General features: G+C 31.6%; 2 protein-coding genes and 1 long non-coding RNA gene across 6 annotated transcripts in view; 1 reads left to right on the top strand and 2 right to left on the bottom strand.

The window, feature by feature from the left end:
• LOC129943060 (restin homolog) overlaps nt 1–25,741 on the top strand; it is a 240,161-nt gene that overhangs the window by 40,420 nt on the left and 174,000 nt on the right. For 3 of the 4 annotated variants that reach the window (XM_056052275.1, XM_056052274.1, XM_056052272.1), the window contains exon 1: nt 14,621–15,709. The exons of the other annotated variant lie outside the window; for it this stretch is intronic. The gene's annotated coding sequence lies outside the window, so the exon portion shown is untranslated. Of the gene's footprint in view, nt 1–14,620; nt 15,710–25,741 lie in introns of those variants that run through there. 4 annotated transcript variants of the gene reach the window in all.
• Nucleotides 76–6,696, bottom strand: LOC129948419 (kelch-like protein 3). Its single transcript, XM_056059426.1, has 3 exons — nt 6,274–6,696; nt 4,878–6,214; nt 76–1,936 (listed from the first exon to the last, which is right to left on the bottom strand). Exons 2-3 carry the CDS (start codon nt 6,190–6,192, stop codon nt 261–263), a joined length of 2,991 nt encoding a protein of 996 aa, XP_055915401.1. The 5' UTR covers nt 6,193–6,214; nt 6,274–6,696; the 3' UTR covers nt 76–260.
• LOC129943072 (uncharacterized) lies at nt 9,727–10,232 on the bottom strand. The gene is made up of 2 exons (XR_008781158.1): nt 10,088–10,232; nt 9,727–10,006 (listed from the first exon to the last, which is right to left on the bottom strand). It is a non-coding gene; the product is annotated as an uncharacterized LOC129943072 (long non-coding RNA).

Genomic DNA, 25,741 nt, shown 5'->3' with positions numbered 1-25,741 from the left:
TTAGATTACAGAAGGGTTCTTTTTTATTAATAAAATATACAGATAAAATTAAAAAGAAATTTTATTAAAATAGCTGACCCATCCGGCTTCGTTTAGGTAGAAATAGTTCAAGTTTGGAAAACATTATTTCAGTGCGTCTTGTGAGTATATGGTTAAATATACCCTTAACAGTTCCATATTTTAAAACAATTTCATTTGAATCGATTACAAATTTGAATTTTTGCAGACCTTGAATATTGTACTTTTAAGATTATATTTGTTTAATTTAATTCAATAAGAGCATATTCGTTTGAATAATTATATTCGATCATTTGAGCCAAAGTTCTCCACTCGTTTGAGTTCGGATTGTATTCTTGGACCAAATTAAGATAAGTGCCTGTTTCATCGCGACCACCACAAGTTATCAAACGATTGTTCCATGATATGCAATGTGGATCAGCTAATGCTATTTTCATTTGTGCCCTCTGAGTCCAAACACAACTTAAAGTATCAAAGCTCTGAACGCTTTTAAAATAAACATCTTTTCCGTACCTCGTGTCGCCGTATTGGGCTCCTCCGATTTTGTATAGATCTCCAGCCACCTCTGTAAATCCAAATGCTGATTTAGGTAAATCTGCAATTGGATTCGATGTCCATTCATTTGTGCTAGGATTAAGCGATTCCATGGTGGTTGATCTATCGCCAACAACATACAACTTATCATTGGCTACAGCAACTTTGGGCGAGGAAAATATTGTATTCATAGGAGCGACGTCGTACCATTTTTCAGTAGAGAAGTTATATTTCTCGACAACTCGTTTCCAAGGTGATAAATACTTCTGGCCACCGACGACGTACAATTCATTATTCAACACAGCCAATCCATAACCACGACGCTGAATATGCATTCGGGGCAAGGTTGTGACTGCTTGCGTTCGAAGGTCGAAGCATGTTAGAGGTTTCTCGAGCCAAGACAAAATAAGCTTATTCTGGAGGGCAACAATCTTATCAAATCGAAATGGCAGTTTCGGAATGAATTCAAAAGACCAAATATTCAATTCTGCATCATAAGTCTGTATTCCTCCGCCACCAACTAACAATAGTCCATGAGGCTTACTGGGTTTCGAAAATTCCATTGGCTTCATTGCTCGACGGCCATCGGGGGAGGAATGCCATTCAAGCCAAGTGCAGACCGTTTCAAGGTACTCCACCTGATGGGGGAGTTTTGATCTATGTTGCTTGATGAAGTCCAAGCTCAACAGCCAATAACGTACTTTGGAAATCAAGTTGAAGGCCTTTTTTTCTCGATTTTCCTTATCGTAATTGATCCATTTAATGATATTGAAAAAGACTTTCTCCTCCGAAGTCACACACAGGTCTTCGCTCGAAACTATTGCTCCTAATTGATCCTCATCAAGTTTGAGAAAATCACTACAGCTGCAAATTTTTTCAAAATTCGCACTTGCAAAATTTGAGGCTTTTTTAAAGAGTTCAATCAAACCATTTTGATCGGCAAAAATTGTTATGCCCAAACAATTTTTCACATCCAATTTCTCAGCCATAAATTCATAGCATTCATTGGTTAATGGTTGGATTTGGAAAAAGTTGGCCGCTCTCAAAATTTCTTCAATTGTTTCATTGTTAAGCTTAATTTGCCCAGTGTACAAAAACTTCAATATCGGTTTCAATATATTTCCGTTGAACTCATGGATTTTAACTTCATTGGCTAGTGCCTCTTTCAGACCACTTGCAAACATTGTCATAAAATAATCACTAAAAGCCGATAAGACACATTTGTGGGCATGAAATATAACATCGTCAGAAGCTATTATGGAAATGTCGGAAAATGTTTTGTTCTCACTGAACGAGAAAAGTTTTTCACTTAATTCCGATGCAAATTTGTTAGATTTCAAAACTGAAATCGACTTCTGTTGATTTTCCATTTTGGATAATCTACCTTCAAAAAGAGAGAAATAAATGGATTAATCTTTTTAGTACTTATTCAATATAACATACAATTATTGCGGTTCAATACTTTTTGGATTAGCCTGGTTAAAAATCGTCCAATCGAAAGAATACAAATATTCGCAATATTAATTATGTCTTGTTTTATTTAGATCGCGATTTAAAAACTTTTTCGAATAACCAAATTCTGCTCAACTCGGTCTTTAGAGTGTTTCACCTTAATTACTATCAAAACTCAACTTTCTCAGGCTTTTCAATCTTCTTTTTCCCTTTTCAATTTATATTTTTAAATACCTGTCGAAAATGTATTTCGATAGCCTACCTGAAAATTTCGAGAATAAATTCAGGTAGCTTTTGCAAAGAACCCTCATTAGTGGAATCCTCTGCAATTAATATTTAATTAAAATTCAATAATGCATTTTTATGCAACAGTTTGAAGTGCAAACTCAGCCTTAGACATTAAAATTGAGGCTTTAATTTAAATTAGAAAAATTTACTTACCCTTTGAATTTTCCCTATGAGTATTTTCACCAACATTTTTCTTTAGTCTTGGAAAACAAACAACATAAATTCGAATAAAGATTTAAGAAAAGTACAAATCTTTCAATTTTTGCTTATCTCAAGAATAACTGATCGGGTTTTCTTTTCATTTAGTGATAGATAATTTATTGAAGAAAACTATGGGCTAACATCGCTCTAAGACTCATACAAGCGGATTACTAAGTAGGAAAGTTTCAAAATCGGGGAAACCTTGCGTGCTAAAATAATTTATGAGAGAATTGTTCATCTTTAATAGTTCTTAAAAAAAGTCCGCGACAGCATACTTTTATCTTTTAAAGTTCGGTCAGTAAAACCTTTTTTGTGCTAACCAAAATGTGTTATAAAATAAATTACACGAGTAACCCCGCGAGGTGCAGCTAGTCCTGTTATTCATCATATACGTATATATATCAATATGATAGTTAACCTTTTGACATAAAGTGGGCTTGACTTGATAGTAAGGCAGAATTTTCATGACTTAGCTTCCAGCCATCTTTTCATTAAAGTTGTCTTAAATGGAACTCAAGTTTTTGACTGCTGACCAATCAGATACTAGAAACTTGCCTTAGATTTAAGTCCCTTATGTCTTTTGAACCTGCCTAATACTAAAATTTTACAAAATACACAAGCTCACGCAATGTTAAGGACTTCATTTGCAGTCAACTGCATTTTTTAACATTAATTTTAACCAAGCGAACTATTTATTTTTTTAAGTGTCAAGCATTTCAAACTTAAAAGCTTTTTTCACACACCTCTACTATTAGTTCATAATACGAAAACTTACAAACATATTATGTCTACAAAACACTCCTCAGGCAAGCTACAAACCCATAACAATTCGTATTTTGTATTTTAAGGCCAATGTTACAAAGAAACCTATAACACAAAAAATAAAATGGAATTGTGAAGAAAATAAATAAATCATAGAGTAATAAAGTTCAGCGTCCAGTTAAGTGAAAAAACATGATCAACTGTCACTTTGACATAGTTCGGGAGATTCTTCTAGACTAAATTTCCAGTCAAATTCCCAATCAGGTACTAGAAACTGCCCACTGTTTTCTATTACAGAATGGACCGGTAACGCCAACATAAGGGACTTCATTTGCTGTCAACTTCATTCTTGGAACGTGCACTTTAACCAAGGCAACTAGTTAGTTTATCAAGTTTCATAAAATAAAAATTCAGAACTTTTTTATTTACAAACCTCTACTTTAAGTTCATAGTACAAAAGCTTACTAACTTGCTTAACGTGGCATTACAGTCCGTTGAGGACTTGACTTGATAGTTAGGCGAATTTTTCTTGATTAACTTTTCAGTGAATTTTTCAATAAAGTTGCCTTAATTGAAAGACAATGGGCAGGTTATAAGGGACTTCATATGCAGTCAACTTCATTTCACAAAGGCACCTAGTAAAATTTTCAAGTGTCATGCATTTTAAATTCAGAACTTTACTTCGCAAACCTCTACTTAAAATTCATAGTATAAAAAGTACCAACAAAATTATTGTCTACAAAACACTCCTCAGGCAAAGCTACAAGTCCATCACGATTTGAATTTTATATTGTAAAGAAAAATTAGTTATTTCTTTTCAAATTTTTAAGGAAACCTTTTACAGAAAGCATTAAATGATGTTTTGAAGAAAATAAATGAATCATAGAGTAATAAAGTTCAGCTTTTAGTTAAATGAAAAAACAGAATCAACTGTCATTTTGAAAAAAAAGTGAACTTGACTTAAAAGTTAGGTAGAATTTTCTTGACTAACTTTCCATTAAAGTTGCCTTAATGGGAATGTAATTTTTGATTTTGGCAGCTGGCCCACATTTTTGGCAGCTGCCCGATGATTCTGTCAAATAATTCTGGAGTTGGAACAATTAATTTACTACCTCCGAAACATGTTTAGAGACTACTAAAATGGACAAACAAATTTAAAAATAACGTTATTCAGTTTGTTCTTTCAACTTCAACACATCACAACAAATAAGAAAAGAGAAATAAATTCTAAAATCAGAAACGTTAAAAAATACTGTACTTTAGGATTCTATATGAAGTTTATATTAAATTTATTAATTTCAAAATATGTACTGGAAATTAAAAATTCTCTATAAAACAATGCTGTAAAAATAAAACCCTGTAAAAATTATTATACTTAACCTCAAAGTTACTTTTCTCAGAATTCTGTATCCCTAAAAATTACATTTTTCAATATTTTTGTTTGAAATGTTCTACACAAAAAGACCCAAAACTCGCGAACCTGTATTTTAATTTAAAATTAGATAAAATGTTAAACAAAATACATTAAAAAGTCATACATTACAAAATAATGAAATAGACTTTGGACCAACAGAACTTTGAAAACCATTACAGAATTAGGAAAGCACATAGTTTATATCTTTAGTTTCTACGGAAACTTGTCGACGTCCATACACTTCTCATAGAATCAAAGCATTCCATAGTTAGGGATTCATCACCCACTACGTACACCTGATTGTTACAAGCAGTTGCTTTTGGTGACACAAGTATGTTATTCATTGGAGTTACATCCTCCCAAATATGTCTATTTAAATTAAACCGTTCAACAACATTTTGCCATTCATATTTGTCGTTATAGCCACCGACGACATATATGCATTTTTCAAGTACTGCCAATGCATAACCTTTACGTGGTACTTTCATTGGAGGTAAAAGCTTTATTTCCCGGTTGTAAAGATTAAAACTTGCAAGGCAATGACCTTCGCACGAAAAAACAATTTCATGGTCCACGCCAATGATGTCATAGAACTGATGTGGTAGTTTCGAAGCCTCCTCGCGAGTCCAAATGTTTGAGTTAAATGAGTTAGGATTCATATTGTTTCGCCGGTCAACAAAAGTGATTCCACCTGCTTTTGGTCGTTTAATGGTTACTCCTCTCATATCATTTCGATTTTTGGAAGATAGGTGATATTCAAGCCAAGTACAGACCAATTCCATATACTCTAGTTGATATGGAAGCTTTGATCTATGCTCTTTGATAAAGTCCGCATTTAATTGCTTAAATCGGATTTTGGAAATCAAGTTGAAAGAAGTTTTCTCACGGTTCGGTTTGTCGTAATTGATCCATTTGATGAGGTTTAAAAAAACTGCTTCTTCTGTGGTCACACAAAGATCTGCACTCGAAACTATGTTAAGCAATGTATTATTATTCAACTTTAGAAAACCTTTATATTTAGCTACATTTTCAAAGTGTTCACTTGCGAACTTTGAAGCTTTCTCAAATAGCTCAGTCATGTCATGTTGAATAGCAAAATTGGCTATGCTTAGACAATTTTCAGCATTCATATTATTTTCCATGAAGCGTTTACATTTAGCGATTAGGGGATGAATTTGAAAGAAGAACGCCCATCTGAACATTTCCTCCATTGTGTCGTTTTCAAGTTTAATTTGTCCAGTGTACATAAAAGTCAACAAGAGTTTGAAAATGTTTCCATTTACCTTGTGGATTTTAACCGAACTGGCTTTTGCCTCCTTAAGGCTACCTGTAAACATCACCATGAAGTAATCACTGAATGCCGAAAGGACACATTTGTGAGCATGGAATTGCACGTTATCGGAAGAAATTATACAAATATCGGAAAATGTTTTGTCCTCAGCGAATGAAAGGAGTTTTGCTCCAAGTTGTAACGGATAGTTGTTAGGTGCAAAGTTTGGTGTTGAAGATGTTTGGTCTTGCATTATAAGGGCACTAAATTTATTGCTGGAAGAGAGTTAGAATTATTATTAATATTGTTTTTTGTTTTGCATATACATATTTACCTTTTTGGTATTTTGATGAAAAGTGAAAATAGAGAATTTGCCGAAAAGTGGAATTTATAATCCGGGGATTTCCTGAAGTCGTTACAATCTGCAATCTAGAAGCTCGATGCGTCACCGAATTAAAGTTTAGTCTTCGTTAAACGAAAAGCTCCATTCAACAAATGAAAGGAACTTTTAATAAGTGGATACGATAACCGATAACCGTGGAAGCAGTGAAGAGAGAATGAGGGTAACTTAAAGACGTTGACGATAAGTTTTGTAATGGATCTTTAGACATTGCAAGTGCAAAACAAAAACTAAACATAACAATGAAATACAAAATGCAATTATTGCAGAAAATGCGATAAAAACTGAAATTTTGTGTGATAGTATAAGACATAATATTTATCTTGATTGGATGTACATGTAATGAATAACATACAGCTATAGGCTGCAGCTGATCGTTGACAACAAGTAGTGACAGCAACAACTTAACATGAATGTGTTTCTGGTTGTAGCAAAATAAATATTTGAAAAGAATAACTACATATTGTTATTATAGAATATACTATCAGTCTTATTTATAAACGCTGTATAGAGCCTACATACAATTATGTAAACTCTATAATCTCTTAAGGGGGTATTCTGGTCTAGAAATTAAAAAAATCTATTTTTTTTCTTTTCATATTTTCATAGTTTAACTATTTAAGAATATGTCTACGAGAGGATTTTCCCAAATTCAAATTATTTTCGGAGAAATAAGTATTTTGCTGAGCAGCCATCCAAATCGGTTGGGCTGCAACTAATAGAACAAAAGACATAATGGGGTACTTTAAACGCGTTTTTCTCAGAACTGTCTTTTTGAATCTGATACCCACGATTTCTCAGGTTCTGCTGAACCGATTTACATGAAATTTTAAGAGAGTCTTCTTTAGGCATTTGTCTACGTCCGGAACTACGGCCATCCCCAAATTTTAATTTTTACTATTTTTAACAAATCGAAGAATGTTCAAAAAAAAGGTAAATTTTTTGTATTTTTCTTTAGACAGCCGCCATTTTGAAAAAAAAATGTTTGTAACTTTTCCGTAGTTCCAGACATTGCGACGTTATTGTAGATTTATAATCTTTTTAAGTTTTTGATTTCAGATTTCTAGGAGAGTTAAATTCGCGGGTATGGTCACGCACCAAATTTTTGAGACGCACCACTCCGTCAGCTGAAAGCTAACGGAATTTTGATTTTTTTTTTTACTTTTGTATTTTTTTGTATGCTTTTAATGTGAATAAATAATGTATACAAAAATTGGTTATAAAATTGTTGCTTGCTTTTTTCTACAGCACTTCAAAAATTACCTAAAATTCATGTCTCTAGACCAGAATACCCCCTTAAACGTATGAAAGGTTGCATAGTACCATAATAAGTTAAACGCATTTGAGGTTGAATAGAGCCTACATAAGGAAATTATTGTTATTATTATTTCCTAAATATAGTTTTGATTTCTCTACATTTTCAAATTAAAAAGAAAACAATAATGCCTCTCCAGTTTAGCTCGTGAGCCGAAGAAACGAAGAATTTAAAAAATATAGATTTTCGAAAGAGAATATCATAAAAAAATTGGAATTATTTTGTTATATTTTAGTTGTTATGACAACAAGCTGATTTTATAGACATTTTGGTACTTTTTTGATATAAGCATTGTATAACTAAAATTTATAGCAGAATTTTGTATAAATAGGAATTTTCGCAACGTTACATAGAGCCTACATAAATCCTTATTTACTGTATAACTATTCATCTGTTTAGCGAATTCTATTAAATAAGACTATGTATATGTAGATGGACTGCTGAAGTGGTAGCAAACATATCTTTTCACGCGGATTTTTTTATTTTATAGTTATGTGAAAATAAATAATAATTATAGCAATTTTAAAGCGACAAAACATTTATTTCTAATTTAAATGAATTTTTAAAGTTCACTTAAAAAAAAAAAATCGCCCAAAATTGGTTGATTTTGACATTTCTTCCCTGTTTTTTATTCAGTGTAGCCATACTTGATTTTTTTTTTGGATTTCTTTGATTTTACACTCATAGTTCAAAAAGTGTCCGTACAGCAGCTTTCCTTTTGTTGATTCTGAGATAAGATATTTATTATAACAATGTATTAAAAAAAAAAGTGTTTTGAAAATGACAATCACACTTTTTAAAATTTGGTAAAAAGGTGAAGGTAGGAACTAACTTTTATTTAATGTTACCAAAATTAATTAATTTATTTATTTATTCAAGAAAACACTAAAATAAGCTGATGTAGACTATATAATAGTCTATACTATATAATGCTTTAGACTATATAATATCTTTTAAATTTATAGAACTTAGAACAACCAAAGCAAAGAATAGGTAACTGGGGGAAATATAAACCCGATGAGTTATGAAATCCGCTTTACCCAAAATTAAAAATCGCAAAGGCTCAAATATCCGACGAGCAGGAATCTACGCAGTTCGAAAACATTGATAGTAATGCTATTATCAAAACAAACATTTCTGTATGAAAATAATTTCAAAAACAATTCCCTAGTTCCCCAACACACGAGAACGAAAGTAAATGGTTTGGAAGGCGCAGACCGGTTGCTTCAAAGTTGCCCAGCTCTAAATATGCGAAGCAGTATTCGCAGCTATCTGCAATAAGAATTGAGTGTTTTTGTTGAGAAGCTTCAATACGAGATCCAAAACGAGTAAGTTATTCAACAATTTACATCAAAGGACATAACCTTATAAATTTCATAAGTCCAACTTAAGGACTTTCGCCTCTTCTTTTCCTTCCCCACAAAATAAAATTCACTTAGTTACGAACTTTTAGTTTCGTGCAAACCATTGAATAGGACATAAGGCCCAACTATAATAGGCATAAGCTAGCATATGCGCGAATTAGTAAACGTGCGAATACAAAGAATCTCAATACGAGTGAATATAATGGAGTCTAGCTCCGTTTCGTTCAATTTTTCTCAGTTTCGTTAACTTAAGCACACTTAAAAGCAAGAGCGATCCCAGTCGCCCGCCGCATAAGTAAAATCAGACATGTAGATACGTGAACAAAATTGCATTATGGCTATGCAGTAATTTCGCAAACTTAAGTGAATTTTCGTTGGGTTTTTGACATAAGCTTATGTTTGCTTATGCCTATTATAGTTGGGCCTATAGACTTATATTAGAAAACGGACCTCATTCGCTTTTAAATCTCGAAACAAAATTTTCAATAATGACAAACAATGAAAATTAAAATTTTACGAAATTTATTTGAAAAAAAACTTAAAATTAGAATTCATCTTAATTATATTAAGCTTTTGCTTAAAATGAAGCTCTAATGTGTTAAAAAAAGTAAAAGCTGTACTTATAACTTAAATTTGTCCCTTAGTTTTTACCGAATTTTGTTTGACATACATTTCGTCATTTTACTTTTCACCATAATAAAATTTCCATTTAAAATGCTTAAGGACTTTATTTCAAAACATTTAACTTTAACTTACAAAATGTTTTTTTTCTTTAATTTTTTTTCATTTTCTTTTCAATTTGTTCTTTTGTTACATTTGGAAAAGCCAAACCTTGTGTCATTGGCTTATTATGAGGCTTATTATCTAAAGCACGCCCTAAATTCATTATGTTATTTCTAATGATTGCACCATGAAGTCTTGCAAGTGAAGGTTTTGGCATTCCCATTGGTGGAGGCATAGGTGAAGGATTTTGAGCAACAACCGAGTTCTTTTCATAAAAAATAAAAATTTGCATATATTTAAAAATTACAATTTTTCTAAAAAAATATGTAAAAAAATATTAATTTACCATAACGAAGATCAAACTAACAAATAGGCCTGCAAAAATTATAAGCTTGTTCATTTTGATCCTTTACTTAGATTCTTTGTATTCGTGATTATACAATATGCCTCAATTGTTGATCATGGCTTATTTATACTAGTTTATAATCCGATTGCTTACTATTTAATTCCTTTTGTTATATTATTTACTTTATTATTTAGTCTGTTGACGTGATGATGGATCTTGCACAAAAAACACCCTATTGTTTTATTAAAAAGATCGTTATCGGTAGACAATTGAAAAGAAAAAAACAACAGCTTTACTTTACATGATTTTAAATTAATGACCATTTAACTTTATGAATGTTATCTATTTTTATTAACCTTTAATTAATTATAAAATGAATAAAATTCATGCATATAGTTAGTTCCTTGAATAACAATTTAATAAATTGAAAATGATATTTTAAAATCAGATTAAACTGGTTCTAGGTGACTGATTTTGATGTCTAAGCCTTTCTTGACGTTTAGATTTTTTTTAAAAATATAATTATAAGTTGTCCAATAATATTCTTTTTGTATTCCTTTACAACTTTCCAAGTTTCTTGCTTTCAAAGATTGAGGATAAGATAATGGATACGCTTAGATTCTTAACTTAAAACGTCTACTGAAGTGTCAACTTGTTACACTGACAGTTGTTAAAATTCTATGACACAACAAAATGATGGAAATCCCACGAAAAAGTTGTTCATATAATAAGATATGACTGCGTCAATTTCGCCTTTAAACCCATAAAGTCATGAATGGAATAAAATGATGACATTTCAAATGAGTCGCTTAAAGAAAAGTTCATTTTTGACGTTTTAATTGTTTTATTTCTGTTTTTTTTTAAGCACCAAGTGGGAGGGATATACTGAGACAAGTTGTCAAAATGAAGTCACTTTTTAAAAGTTTTCATTTCTTATACCTAAAAAAGCATTGCTTCAATTTTTCGGGGAAAAGTATACTTATACTTACTTACTTAAGGTGGCGCTACAGTCCGGGGCGGACCTGGGCCACAACCAACATGCGTCTCCAGCCAGCTCGGTCCCTAGCTAGCTGTCTCCAGTTTCGCACACAAAATTGGTTGAGGTCTTCACCTTATGTCAAATTCATCTGCGTATCCGAGTAATTGGATGGACCTTTGGAATATTGTGTCTCTAGTGTTGACGGTTGAGTTTTGCACAATTCTTTCCAGAACGATGTTGAAGAAGTCGCATGACTGTGCATCGCCTTGTCTAAAACCTTTTTTGACATCAAATGCATCGGTGATATCTTTTCCGACCTTGATAGAGCAGCGTGCATTCTCCATTGTCATTCTGCACAAATGAATAAGTTTGACAGGGATGCCAAAACTAGACATTGCTCTGTAGAGCTCTTCCCTATAGATGCTGTCATTCGCGGCTTTAAAATCGATAAAGAGATGGTGGGTATCCATTTGAAGTATCCATTTCCTGGTCTGAAGTACACTGATAATGACCTATCAGGTTGTTGACGAACGGCTTCAGACGTTCACATAATACGGCAGATTATATGCAATGTTAAGGAGACTGATGCCTCTGTAGTTGGCGCAATTTAGAATGTCTCCTTTTTAATGTATCGGGCAAACTATGCTGAGATTCCACTCATCGGGCATGCTTTCTTCCGACCATATTTTGCAGATAAGTTGGTGCATGTTCCCTACCAAGTCATCGCCTGCTACTTTAAATAGTTCGTTAGCGATGGCGTCAAGTTCAGCAGTTTTGTTTAACTTCAGTTTAGATATAACTATCTTCGTCACTTCGTCTATGTCGGGTAAGCGGAATTTTTGATCTGCGTCGCCTAGGTTGAGTGGTTTTATCTCTCTTACTGCTTTCTTACAGCGGAATTCGGTTGAGGAGAGGTGGTCTTTCCATATTCTCAACATAGACTGCTGTTCCACTACGATGTTCCCTGATAGTCCTTACAGGCTTTGGTTTATGGATGGTACCCCTGGGAGGTTTCCTTTACCTCTGCTCGTAGAGCTCGCAAGCAGCTCTGGTCTCTTGTTTCACTGCGTGCGCTTGCTGGCATTCGTTGTCAAATCAGTGGTTTCGCTGTTGTGGCCGTGTGAAACCTAGCAGTTCAGAGGCGGCATCTCTGATGGCTGCAAGGCAATGTTGCCACTGATTTTCAATGCTTAATGCAGGCAGCATAGGACTCCTTAAGAGGATACTAGAGACTCGCTAGGAAAAGGACATGGCAATCTCTTGCGATTGTAGCCATCTAACGTCGAAACTTTTCACATTACTTCCTTGTTTTGTTGATTGAACAGGAGATTTCCATGTCCCTTTGTGGAATTTAAGGTGTGTTAACTGCGTACTCGCTACCAGAAAGTCTCGCCCCGCAGCGAAATTGATCAGCCTGAATTTTTTGTCGGAGGTGGTGTCGTGCAGGCTGTATCTCCCGATTATGCCACCAAAGATGTCTTCTCTTTTTACCTTGGCGTTAAAATCTCCTAAGATAATTCTAATGTCATAGCCATGGCACTGCTCATAAGTCTTGTCCAAGAGCTCGAAGAATATGTCTTTGGTGTCTTCATCTTTCTCCTCTGTTTTGGCATGCGCGCTTATTAGGCTTATGTTGGCGAATTTAGCCTTGATGTGAATTGTCGTGATGCCCTCGCTCAAACTGTTAAAACTCAAGACTATTTGCCTGAGTAACAACAACAGTGAATCCGTCCATATCCGAGGCTTGTTGGTGCTTCGCAACTAAAGATATTTTTTACGTGGCAAGGAAGTCACCCCGACGGCAAAACCCCCAACCTGGAGGGCCAGATCCTTAGTATAACTCCAAGGAATGGGAGCCGGATAAACCGCTCCTTTACATTCCTGGGCTCCGAATATGTCGAAGAAGCCCTATAAGGTGTTCACTAAGTAGTTCAACCTTACTGGAACTGTAGACGACACCGTTGATTCCATCTCGAGAAATCGTCCGCTGCCGCTTGGATAAGGAGAGGTGCCTTAGTGGAAATACCTCTCCCCTCCTCTCTCGTTTGCTGCCCCCAACAACTTTCCACTGGGGTTGGAACCCAGTCTCCAGTTGAGGTACTAGGCACCCGATGTTCACCGCGGGGAGGTGAGAGTAGGAGTTGATTGAACATCTCAAACTAATTTTATCTCACAAAAAATATTGTTTTCGACATTAAAAATTTTGTTTATAGAAATCAAACACTCGGTTTTTTTTATAAGAATTATAATCTACAAAAAATAATACGCCGGTGTTCCTCTATCCTCTTTTTTTTGTAGAGCTCGCGAGCATCTTTGGTCCTTCTGTGCAGCGCCGATGTGGTGGCCTTGTGAAACCTAGCACTTCAATGCAATTAATATTGCCGCTAGTTTTCAATGCGTAATGCTGGCTGCATAGGACTTCTTAAGATAACCTACAATCCTATTAAGCAAGACGCATCGACAGATGGGATGGGAAGTTATCAGTGTGGGTCCATCCCAGGCTCTTTTTAATTGTAAAATCGACCCGCCTTTAATGGAACACTCTATACAAGCTGCACTATTGGAAAAATTGAAAAGTTTTACAGGAATAATTCAAAAATGTATTGCTCAAATTTGATTGGATTCTTAGAGTCCAGTTGATGTAAATTCATCATTCTGATGTGTAAGGAAAAGATTGGGATTCGGTAACAGCAAATCAGCTAGAGTGAGAAGGAGCATAGGAGATAGGACCGCTGCTAGCTTTTTCGCCATTACAACGTGGGAGGTGGGATGGGAGTTGGTGACATAAACGTTGGCTTGTATGCCTTGTTTATGTGGGAATGGATGATGATTTTGGGAAGGTAGAGGGATAAGAACGTCCTTTAGTTTCAGGACTCATCTGGAGAAAATTCTGGAGAATCATTGTAATTCTAAGTTGTAAATGTTTTGCACAGCAATTTTACCAACTATGAAAGTATTTAGTTATTTGTTTTTTGTTTCAGTGAAGAGTGTTAATTTTGTTTTCCAACATTTATAACGTAATATGAAAAGAGTTACAAAACTAAAGAAAGAATTTTGCTGTTTCATTTGTTTGAAACGTCGGGAAATGTAAACAAATTTAATGTATTAAAAATAAGAAGACATTTGTTTTTATTTTTTTTTCCAACACTGTAAATCATACGTCACAGTGTCTCCACTCAACTGCTCGCTCTCTACAGCAAAGATCATCCCTTATTATTTCTACATACCACTTTTCCCGCCTTTTTCTCTAACTCAAAACCTCTTCTTATAAACGAAAACAAAATTCAGCCGGCATTTTCATTCCTCATCATCATTTTCCTATTTACACATGCAACATAACAAAAACTATACAAGAAAAGCTTCCCTTAAAAATACAATACCAAAAACCTAAATCAACCCCCACGCAAGCAACACAAAAAAAGCTTCACATTCTTTTTTATTTAGTGCGGGGACGACGCTACGGTGGCGGTGGTAATAATATTTAATTCCTCAACTACATTTATATTTCAATATACACAATATCAAAAATGTAAAAAAGCTTTCAATGTGAAATTAGTCAATCGGTGTCCGGCCGAAACGAAAGATCTCACTTAGAAAACAAATAAAATTAAATTAAATTTTGTTCTTGTCTTTTAGTTTTATTTTTGGTTTTGTTTTAATTGCTTAAATTTTATCGATTTTTTAATTAATATATCTTAAGTGTTTATGGAAAAACTATCCGCTAATTTCATAGTTTATTTCATTTATATTGTTATATTGAAACAAACGTATTGAAATAAATCGAAAAAAAAACGCGAGCGTTAAAACCAAAGACTAAAACAAATATTGATTACATATTTTGAAATAAAAGAAAAAAAAACAAGAGAATTAAAGTTAAAAATAAAAGCATAAGAGAGAAAAGAAAACTCTGCTTTACTTAAGACATTCAAATTAAGTACATAAATTACGAGGCGAAAATTCAATTAATCAAATTCGTACTTTCTTGATTAAAATAAGAAAAACTAGCGATTAAAACAGATCACTTATACAAAGCATTAGAACAAATAAAAGAAAAATACGACTTCGAAAACGAAATAGATTTGAAACATAAATAATTAAAGTAAACCAATAAAATACACAAAATTATAATTGATTCTTTCTTCTACTAAATAATTAATTTGAATCATAATTTACATAGCGCGTAAAATTGTGAATACCAAAACATTTACCGATTCACCCCCTTTCGACAAAAAAAAATTACTAATCAAATCAAAAATAAAATATTTTCGTGCAACAAACTTTCAAAATTAAAAAATTCTGCCTCTTGACTTGAAAAATTTCGAAAGTGACGCCATATTTTAAATTAACGTGAATTATAGTGAATGTTGAAAATTGAGAAAATAAATTGTAAAAATTTATTTTAACATTCGATTCGTTAGCGGAAATTGCGGCGAGAATTAATAATTGTGAATTTGTTTGTGTGAATCACTCAACGTTTATGTGTACACATATACATGCATACAAAAAATAAGTCAGTAATTTATTGAAAATTGAGAAACCCTTATAAGTGAATATACACGAATATATGTAAAAGCAGCATTTAGCACTGAAGAACGTAACAAAACGAAAACGGATTATTTTGTCTAAGGATTTAAAAAGTTTAGGTATGTTTTTGATTTGCTTTGAGATTAATTAAAGGTCAAAAATATTTGTTTTCCAAAAATTATAAATTGATAGAAATTGTTAGTTTTAGAAGAACAAAAAATCAAAACGAATTAGTTCTCATATTTTGAACCTTATCAAAACCAGTCAAAAATGTTCTGGTTTTTGAAAAAAATTACTCTCTAAAATAACAAAAACTTCGAAATTTCAAATTTTAGTGCTTGTATTCAATTTTCTTAAGTTTTTGACCTATTTTACGTGGTATTTTTCATTATTTCCAATAGAGCAAAAACAAAGAAACAGGTTATTCTTAAAAACGTTTTGTTTTAAGACTTTGAAATAAAACGTTGATTTCCTGTTTTTAATATGTTTAAAAAAATATTTAATATACATACATACAGTATTACACACCGAAAAAGCTAATTGGCCAATTTTACAGATAGGAAAAATTTTAATGTTTAAAAGATTAAAAGGTCCTAAATTCAAATTTCTATTTCAGCTATATACTCTAATTTTAAAAATACCCGTTTTCATGATTACTTTTATAGTTTTCTATATGTACGAGTATGTAGTTAAAAAATTTTAACAAAAATTACAACGTTTTTTCTTGTTTTCTGATGAAAATCGTTTTAGAATAAATGGAATGGATCAGGGAGTTTTTTAGATTCAAAGAAAAGGGTGAAATCAAACAGCTAATGAATATTTTTCGAAAGTTTGGCTTAATGCTATAAATATTTAAACTGAATATTGATGATAGAGATTATTGATTTGGAAAATAATCACTATTAAGTTGTCTCAAAAAGAGTTAAGACTGGTTTTCCAAAAAGGATTTGACAACTTGTGCAATCGAAAAACGTTCGTCCCTTTAATTGGTCCATCAGCTTCAATTCTTGAGTCACCTTAATTTTGTACGAATGGAAACCAAGACCTTTACTCAAAATAAGCAATAATTTGGTTTGAGCAAAGCCTGAACCTTGAGAACACCGGCGGCGGCGTGGAATCAACTGAATTAGATCGTTTGCTTCGGACACATGAACGGTGGCAGTATTTTCAATACTTCTAACAACCTGTTGTCTTTAGTTTTTTGAGCATTTAAGAATTTTGACCGAAAATTGGAGTCTTAAAGTGTGCTGAATAAGTCGTTCATGTATTTTTCCATGATGAAAATGTTGAGTTGATTTCAAAAATAAATTGATAATAACAGTTCGATGATAAGTGAAAGGATGCGTTCAAAGATTAAATTTTAAGTTGTCAGGTGTAGTGTGCTTTTTTTTAATTTTGAAAAATAATGTCTCAAAAACCTAACGTGATCGAGAAATTTAAGACTCGGATTTGAATTAATTACCAATTATCTGGTTAATTTCCCTCTCGTTATAGAAAACGTAATTGAGAATTTTTTGTTTGTTTTTATAATAAAAGTGCAATTATGTTGTTTAAAAATTAAGTTAAGTTTTCTTAACAATAATTACGAGACATCAACGTAATAAAAATAATTTAAAAAATAGAAAGAGTCAAAAAGTCAAGTTCTAATCTTTCTAGTTGTTTTTACACTTAAGTACTTACTTTTATTGTGTAAATATGACATGCACCTAAAAATTAAAAATTACGTTTTTGAGATCCAATTGAAATTGTTAGGCAGTTTTTAAGTTAGAGTTTTAATTTTGTTTAAAAAAAAAAACCAAATCAAAATAAAATATAAATTTTGACCAAAATTAGGAACCGAAAAAAAAATTTTCATCGTAATATTAGTTTATATTTCAAGTGTTTTTAAATGATTATATCCAATAAAAAACCCATAGTGTAAATCATCCTTAACAGTTGACACTTTAGACACTCCAAATGTCCTCCTAAGTATGACTTGCTTAGTCTATGTTTCTACTAAAGACTGGATTGATAGCAATTTGTCTAATATTAAAATGTCACGGACTATAAAGAAAAGACCTCACATTTCCGAAAAAAAACTTCGTTTACATATTGGATTTGCAGTTTTGTAATTTGACAACAAAAGGTTACTATCTCTATGAAATTTTGAACAATCAAAGACAAAATTCAATAATGTTGACATTTTTAAGAATTCTGTTTGATACAAATTGTGTATGAAACTTTTTGGTAATTTTGCTTTATGTCTCAAACTTTCTATTTCAAAATATTGTATAAACTAAGAATAGCGTATAACAAAATAGTTTATGAATAAAACACTGTTTGTACATAATTTATGTCATTAAACTGAATATCAAAATTTCTTGTCACAAAACACTGTATTCGGTAACAGTGTGTTTTCGATAATTCTGTTTTTTATTAACTATCTGTACAGAAAAAGGAATATGATTATTTACTGTCAAACATTAAATGCATGTAAATAATTGTGTATAAATTTAAAAATTATTTACTTCAAAATTTTGTAAACGTTTTGAAGTATAGAATTTTGATATCAGAATTTTAAAAATATATACATAATTATGTCCTACATAATCTACAGAATTACGAACAAAAGTATTTTAAATCCATTTTTTCGATTCCAACCCATGTGAGTTTTCAAAATTCAACTTAAAACTTGATTTTTATATGCAAACATTACTATAGCTTAACTGAAACATTCCTAGAATGAAGTCTAGAACGGTTTAAGGTACAAACACAGTATTAAGCCGTGAAAAGAAATTTCTGAATCTCGAATATTTTAATTATATATTACTCAAAAGCATAAATGTCTTATTAAGTGATATAGGATCATCCATTTTGCGGTTTTAAAAGTAAACGTAAATAAAAAAAAATAAATTATTTTAAAGATATTTATTTTTATTTTTAAAGTTTGAACGTTGATATTACGTGTGAAACCCTAAATCATTTAAATTACCATTAAGCAAATTGTTGCAAGCATTCATTCTTTTGAAGTATTTCTCGATCACTTGTTGACACATATTGGGCGGTATCTTAGCCATAACTTGACGCAAGTTTTTAAGTGTTCAAGAGTTAAAAGTGTATCTGCACAAACACGGTCTTTCGTAAAGTCCTACAAAAAAAAGTCCAGCCTTGTCAAATCGCATGATCTCGGTGGCCAGTTGATATCGCTACGACAAGAAATTACGCGGCCAGAAAATGTCTCTTGCAATAAAGCCATATTCGCATGAGTTGTGTTGCATGGGGCACCCTCTTGTTGAAACGAAATATTCTTCAAGTCGTATTCTTCAATAACAGGCAAAAAAAAGTTCGGTTATCATATGACAATAACGTGACAGTCGTTCCATCTTCGTTTTCGTTAAAGTAAGGTCCAATCACATTTTCTAACAAAAGAGCATACCCAACAGTAATTTTTTGTGAATGTAATGTCTTCTCTTCAATAACTTGAGGATTCTCATAATCCCAAATATGCCAATTTTGTTTATTAACCGAATTAGAAATCTGCTTCGTCGACATATCTACGACGACGTTGGGAATGGTCAGCTGGCTTCATCTGGACTTTATATGGATGTAGGTGTAGATCCATATGCAAAATGCGGTATAATGTGCCGTAAGACAGTCCTAATTCCTGATAACGACGACGAATCGAAACATTCGGGTCTTCGACAACACTTTCACTTACACAGCGATATTTTCAGTGGTACGAGCGAAACAATGTATCCAAAGTCCAAACCAGTCTGTTCAAATTTCTTGACAATTTTTCCAATTGCTTGCGTTTGGACGATTTTGTAAACTATAATCTCTTCTTAAAGCACGATATGAGCGGCTGTGGCAGAACCACCATTTTTGAAGTAGGTCTTAACAGTTTGTATGAGCTGCGTGATAGTTAAGCGATCAACTTTCATAAATTTCAAACTATTAACTAAAGATACAAAAAAATAGATTAAGAAGTTAGTTTGACAGATGTCGAATTACAGCTCTATTCTTTTAAAACCACAAAATAAATAACTCGTTATTTTAATATCACGACCGTCAAAAACATCTGATAATTTTTAATTATAGTATTTACATGATAGGAAAATATTTGTTGATAAAGACATATAAAATAAACCTATAAAATAAACCTAAAAATGACAAAATATAAAGAGGTCTCTTGTTAGTCTTAGAACTAACGAGAAATCCAAAAAGTTCATTGGCCACGCTAAGTTGAAAAATTCTAAAATTCCAAGAAAACAAAATTTTGTATTACATATGTGTACAGAATTATGTATCAGGGGGTAAATGTTTAATTTTGTTGATGTAGTTGGTTTTAAAGTTCCAAAACTTTCAATTAAGTGATTCTCTTATTATTAAGCAATATTTAATTTCAAAGCCAATTCTATGATATATTTAATGATCTAAAACTTGTTTTCATTTAAGTTTTCTTTACTCGAAGTATCATAATTATAAAATTTTAGTCTAGCAATTCTTTTCCTCCGTTATCCTGCAGATGAATAATTTATGAAAAAAACAACAAAATTTGTTGAAAATGATTAATGATAGGACTTGAAAATTATGTTTCAAAAAAATACAATTTGGAACACATTCAACGAAACCATTCAATTCAAAAATAAATACAAATAGTAATTTATAGAAAAACACGTACGTCACAATATTTCACATAATCAATACCTATTTTAATATAAATTACTCTTTGAGAATCTTTTAAATGTCAAAAGAAATAATTTCACAAAAACGCAGGAATTTAAAAAATATAAATTTTTTACATATTCATAAACTTCCTCACAATAAAAAACGTTTAAGTTGTTTCAATAGAAAAAAGAACAAATTAAGTTCCCATAAGTTTAAAAAATAATAATTAAATTAACTTAAAATAATTATAAAAACCACATTCATAAAAAAAATGACTAATCATAATATTTTATCGTCACATTCAAGAATATTGTTCACACAATTTTAAACAAAATAAAATCAAGTTCTTTAGCTAATATCAGATAGTCATCATCATAATTTAAAAATTTTACAATTATGACGCGAAATGCGACTATGGGGACAAAACACCCACCCGCCTACTTGAAAAATTCCAATTTGTTGTTATAGTTGGTGCTCCGGATTTTGTTATACCGGCTGATTTCTGAAACACAGTGAACCATTGAAGCAACAAATATTTTTTGAAAACAAATTTTTGGTTTATTTTGATATGATATTGGGATCTCATAAATATCAAAAATATTCGAAGATTAAGAAATTCCTAAGTCTTATAAATGTCAAAAGTGACAGCCACATTGTCTTATGTATTTTGTGTTTTTGTTTTATTTTTATTAAAGGATTTTTTTGCTTAATATGTCATAAAATCACTTAGTTCGGTTATACGAAAACAGTGCTTTAGAAGTTGTTTGCATTAGACGATCATTTATCATTACATCTCGGCCCAACTTTAAAAAAAAAAAAACTCTAAGTGGGAAAAAGATAAAATTCAGTGAAAAGTCTCACCAAAGAAGAAATGTCAGTTTCAATAAAGTGCATTGACATTTGTGTCGTTTGAAAATACTTATGGTATTCACGCGAGGTGTTTAGTCAACAAATTGTGTAAAATGATAAGTATACAAAAGTTTGCGTGAACTCCCTTTTAAATCAATAAGTGAAATGCTTACTTTAAATTCAAAAAAACTATTTTGTTTTTATGAAACTCGTATAAATTTTTAAAAAGTTAATACTCAAAGATGCCAAACATAAGTAAGAGATAAAACTATTTCAGAACTTTTCAGAAAAAATGATTAAATTTGACAGTTTATTTACCAAATCACTTCATTGCGTGAATATCCTTATGCTATTTGATCAATCGATTTGTTTAAGTTCGGAATATTATTTAATTTGTATAGGTTTACATATATAAGTCAGTCAAAACGTATGTGTATTCGATCTTGAACAAGGTGTTTCGCTATAAATTTTATCAATCAAAATTAGCTAAAGTTTTATTGTATATTACCCCACTGTTGATTTGTGTTCGATATAGAGCGTTGTTCACATCGTTGTAGTTTTCTTATGTCACTAATAAAATAATAACCCGAAACGTGTGTGAATGCGATTTATGGAAATTCAAATTTTTCTCTCCGTTGATTGCTCCCGAAAACATTTTTTTTTTAATTTGGGTCAATCTATAATTAATTATTATTGAAGCCATATAATATTATTGTATTTGCTATTTTGACAGTTGTTTTTGTTGTCAGCACATTTAAAATATGGATTTATAGTCTTTTTTTTGTTGTTGCCTCGGCACATAATGAAGGGCAATTCGGTTTGGCTTGTACTTTGTAGAATGATGACAGATCAAATCACAGATGTTCTGTCTATCTATGCGTGCTCTGTTTATTTTTATTGGACAAAGTGGAATCTCTTCAGACGATAAATCAGAAAAAAAATCAGCTGAAGTTTCGAAAATCTATTTCAAGTCATTTTCTCTGCCATTTAAAGTCAAGATGTTTACCATATACATAACTTCTCCTTAGAGGTAACTTTTTTTTTGTTTGGGTTTAGAAAATTTTGTTTATCGATTTGGCATGATATTTCCTCAGAGCTAATGTTTATATGTTTTGAAAGATAGTTGCCACATTTGAATTGAATGTTTCCTTTTAGAAAAATATAAAACAGTACTGTGGAAAAAAAAGAAAAAAAGTAGATATATGTACGTCAGTGCTTATTTAATCATTGTTTATTTGCTTAAGTTTCACTACGCGTTCTAGCTTGGGAATATTAAGAGTTATTTTGAGTTTTTCATTACCTTACAGATACTCACTCAAGAAAGTTTTCGAACTGACAACACTGCTTCTAAAAATAATTAAGCTTATTTGACAGCTGACTTGTGTTAGGTGTACATCACATTTGTCCCAATATTTGTTACCTATTCACTTTGGCGTTTAGGATTTTTTATCTCGCTAATGGATGTCATTTCAATTTGTTATCTGAAAAGTAATAAAAATAGAAAATTTAAATAGATCAAGTCAATAATGGATGTGGAGTATGTGTATGAATTTGTTTTATTTCACAGCTAACAGTTGTTCTTTCTCTACATTCAAATCCAACATCATTGTTTTCTAGTTTATTAAGAAAAAGAACTGTCACATTGTGGGCTACAGACGAGGCTTCTAAAATGATGATAAGGCGCTCAGAACATGTGCAAAATGTGAACGTAGTCCAGTACATATAATAAACATAACGTCGTCGTTTTCGATTGAAATCACAGATTCGAACTCCCCCGATGTGGGATCTCAGTGGAACAAGTGATTAAAAGTGATTCTATAAAAAACTTCAAGTTTAATGTGAGTGTATTTTTAAAGCGTCAACGAAAAAAACTAATATGATATTGAATTTGACGTTTGAACATTGGTTAAAAATGGTTTACACATTTTTAGTTTTAAAATTGGTTGTATAATATACTCGAGTTATTTAGGTGTCCTCATTACTTGTTTATTCATTTCTTGTCCTAGTGCTTAATTACAACTGTCAGTGTCAAATTAAACTCAAAACATATGGCTTAAATACATACATTTTTTAAACAGCACTGTAGACATGTGTTATATCTTTAGATGGTGATGTAATTCCATTTCAACACATCATGCACATTTAGCTCTTTAGCTTTTAGTTTAATTAACATTTTTTTCCTAAATGTAATTTGTGTTCCTTCTTATATTTTATTTTAATGTAGTTTTTGTTATAATTTTCAATTTTATTATTTTGAAGTCCTTGAAATTGTACACAAATTAGGAAACAACATCGACATCAAAACGACGACACAACATTTGTAGGCGTGGATATTTTATTTTTGTCTTTGTTACAGTCATAGACAATATTTCATTTCTCGTTTGTTCTAGTTTCAATTTTTTAATTTAATTTATAATTTGTTTTTAGTTCATTTTTGCCTCTATGTATATAGAAATTGTACAATTCATAAATATACTAGACTTAGTACATATCTTCTCTTATCTTATAAAAAGCTATACGTAAACGAATAATAAAAGTGGTGACCTCTTTGGTCACTTTGCAAACATTTAGATTCAGATGAATGGACTTTTGAAGAGAATTTTTTAAATTATTTTTTCTTTGTATAGTTTAATTTCACATCCACCACATAAATGATGAAGCAATTTGTGTGATGAATGATGAGTGTTATACCTATGACTGTTTATGACTGATTGAGATGCAATTGTTATTATCTTGTTCATTTGGTGTTGTATAAAGTTGAATTGATAAAAGAGATGACAAATTTTACATTTTCTATTAATTTCTTTCAATTGAATTTAACACTTAAGGGTGAACTATGAAGCGAATCGGTGTTTGTAATAGGGACAGCTTTAAAATTAATTTGTGAACACACCCTTTCACTAATCATCGAACTGTCATTGTCAATTTATTCAGTAGTAGTCAAAATTTCACCGTATTAAAATATCCACTATTAAAGCCCATGGACTATTTGAAGCGCCAGACGGGAATTACGTTATCTGATTGGACAATTTGTCAAGTTCTTATTAGAAAACCATTTATGCTTTCAAAACCAGAGCCTTGAAAAGTGTGAGTTTTCACCTATTCCCACCTATTTTCTTCGAATCTGCTGATTACAATAAATAACCATTTTATTTTTAAATGACGTTTAAATGATATCAATCCTCAAAATTTTTTTAAATCTATTATCGAAGTTTTTTTTTTCGTGCAGAGCAGAGCCTGAACTGTCAAACGAAAAATTGTACTTCTAAAAGTTCAGAGCTTAAAATGTGTGTTTTTTCGTTCTGAAGGTGTTCAGTTATTGGTTAAGTTATTGGTCTTATTTCTTGTTTCTGTTGATGAAAATGACAAGTAAAATGACATTTGTAAAATAGTGACAGCTGAGCGCTCGTGTGTGTTTTACAAATAATTCAGAGCACTTCCAATACGCATTATTTAGACTGGAGTTGTTCAGAGCATGATCGATAATCTAGGACTGTGTTCAGAAATATTTGTTTGTGCTAAAAAAGAAAAGCGCCAATATAAATTATTGTGACATTAATAAATTAGATGCACCCTAACTTGTCACATAAAGACCATTTGAGGAAATCATCATAACATCTGAGTTGCAATAATTAAATTCAAGACAAACTACTTTCATTATGGGGTTTAGTCTGTAAATATGGCACCGCAAAGATATAAATCTGTATATGATTGTACTCCTCCTACTTTTAAGTGGGTTTATTTTCAATGAAACATACGATTATTATCATTAAAATGTTCGGTTGTTGAAATTATTATCACAAAATAACCTTCTTTCAAAAGCTTTTCAAGTCGAGAAGAAAAATGTATGAATGAAACATTATTTACCCACGCCTACACTACAAACAAAATTCAATATCTTTTTCTTTGCTCAGTGCGGTTATTTATATTTTAATTAACACAGGAATTATTAGAAGGAGGAAGAAGTAGGTAGTTTATATTTGCATAAATTATTTATATTCGAACTGTGGAATCTTCCAACTCATAGGTGGTATGTGAAGATAGAAAAAAAAGATACTTATTGCAAAAAACGAGCAATTTACAAAAATAAATACAGTTTTTTGGTATTTGTAAAAGAAAAATCTAAAAAAATATTCTGGTGTTTCTTAAAAAATGTTCATTAACCTAATAGCCAAAGTTACGCCTGCCACACATTGATATTTTTCATTGGTAAATTTAGATTTTTAAAAAAGTAATCGAATTTCTCCTAAATGCGATTGTAACACGATTGCAAAGTGATTTTATTGTTTTGTAAAGGATGTTTTTAAAGAGCTATTGAACTTTGATGTGGAATACAGCAAAGATGATTAATGGTTTAAAGTTGTCATGAATTTCGCTTTATACGAAAAATAAGTACTATGATTTAAATATGATTTAAGGCATATGACCGCCACGGGTGGCGCAGACACGATTTGGGGCATCACTTAAAAAAGTCTTGATATAAAGTCCATCTTAAAATGTTTAAGAAACTGGACAAACATTTTGTTTTTAAATAAAACTTCATGTCCCGAAAAGCTTACTTTTATTAACTAAAGCGAGATGGCTTCATCAAAATATTTTATTTAAAATGTGTGATATTGCTGTTAGATATGGACGTCCATCTCTTTAGTTCAGAG

The sequence above is a fragment of the Eupeodes corollae genome, chromosome 1 (assembly GCF_945859685.1).
Source record: "Eupeodes corollae chromosome 1, idEupCoro1.1, whole genome shotgun sequence".
In the NCBI taxonomy this organism is placed as follows: domain Eukaryota; kingdom Metazoa; phylum Arthropoda; class Insecta; order Diptera; family Syrphidae; genus Eupeodes; species Eupeodes corollae.
Note: the sequence above shows the minus strand (reverse complement) of the source record. Positions and strands in the feature narration are given on the sequence as shown.

Excerpts from the sequence above, each read along its gene's own strand:
- LOC129948419 (XM_056059426.1), bottom strand. The coding sequence starts at position 6,192 with ATGCAAGACCAAACATCTTCAACACCAAACTTTGCACCTAACAACTAT. Across the intron at positions 1,937-4,877 it reads GACAAGTTTCCGTAGAAACT|GTAGATTATCCAAAATGGAA; the intron begins AAAGATATAAAC and ends CTCTTTTTGAAG.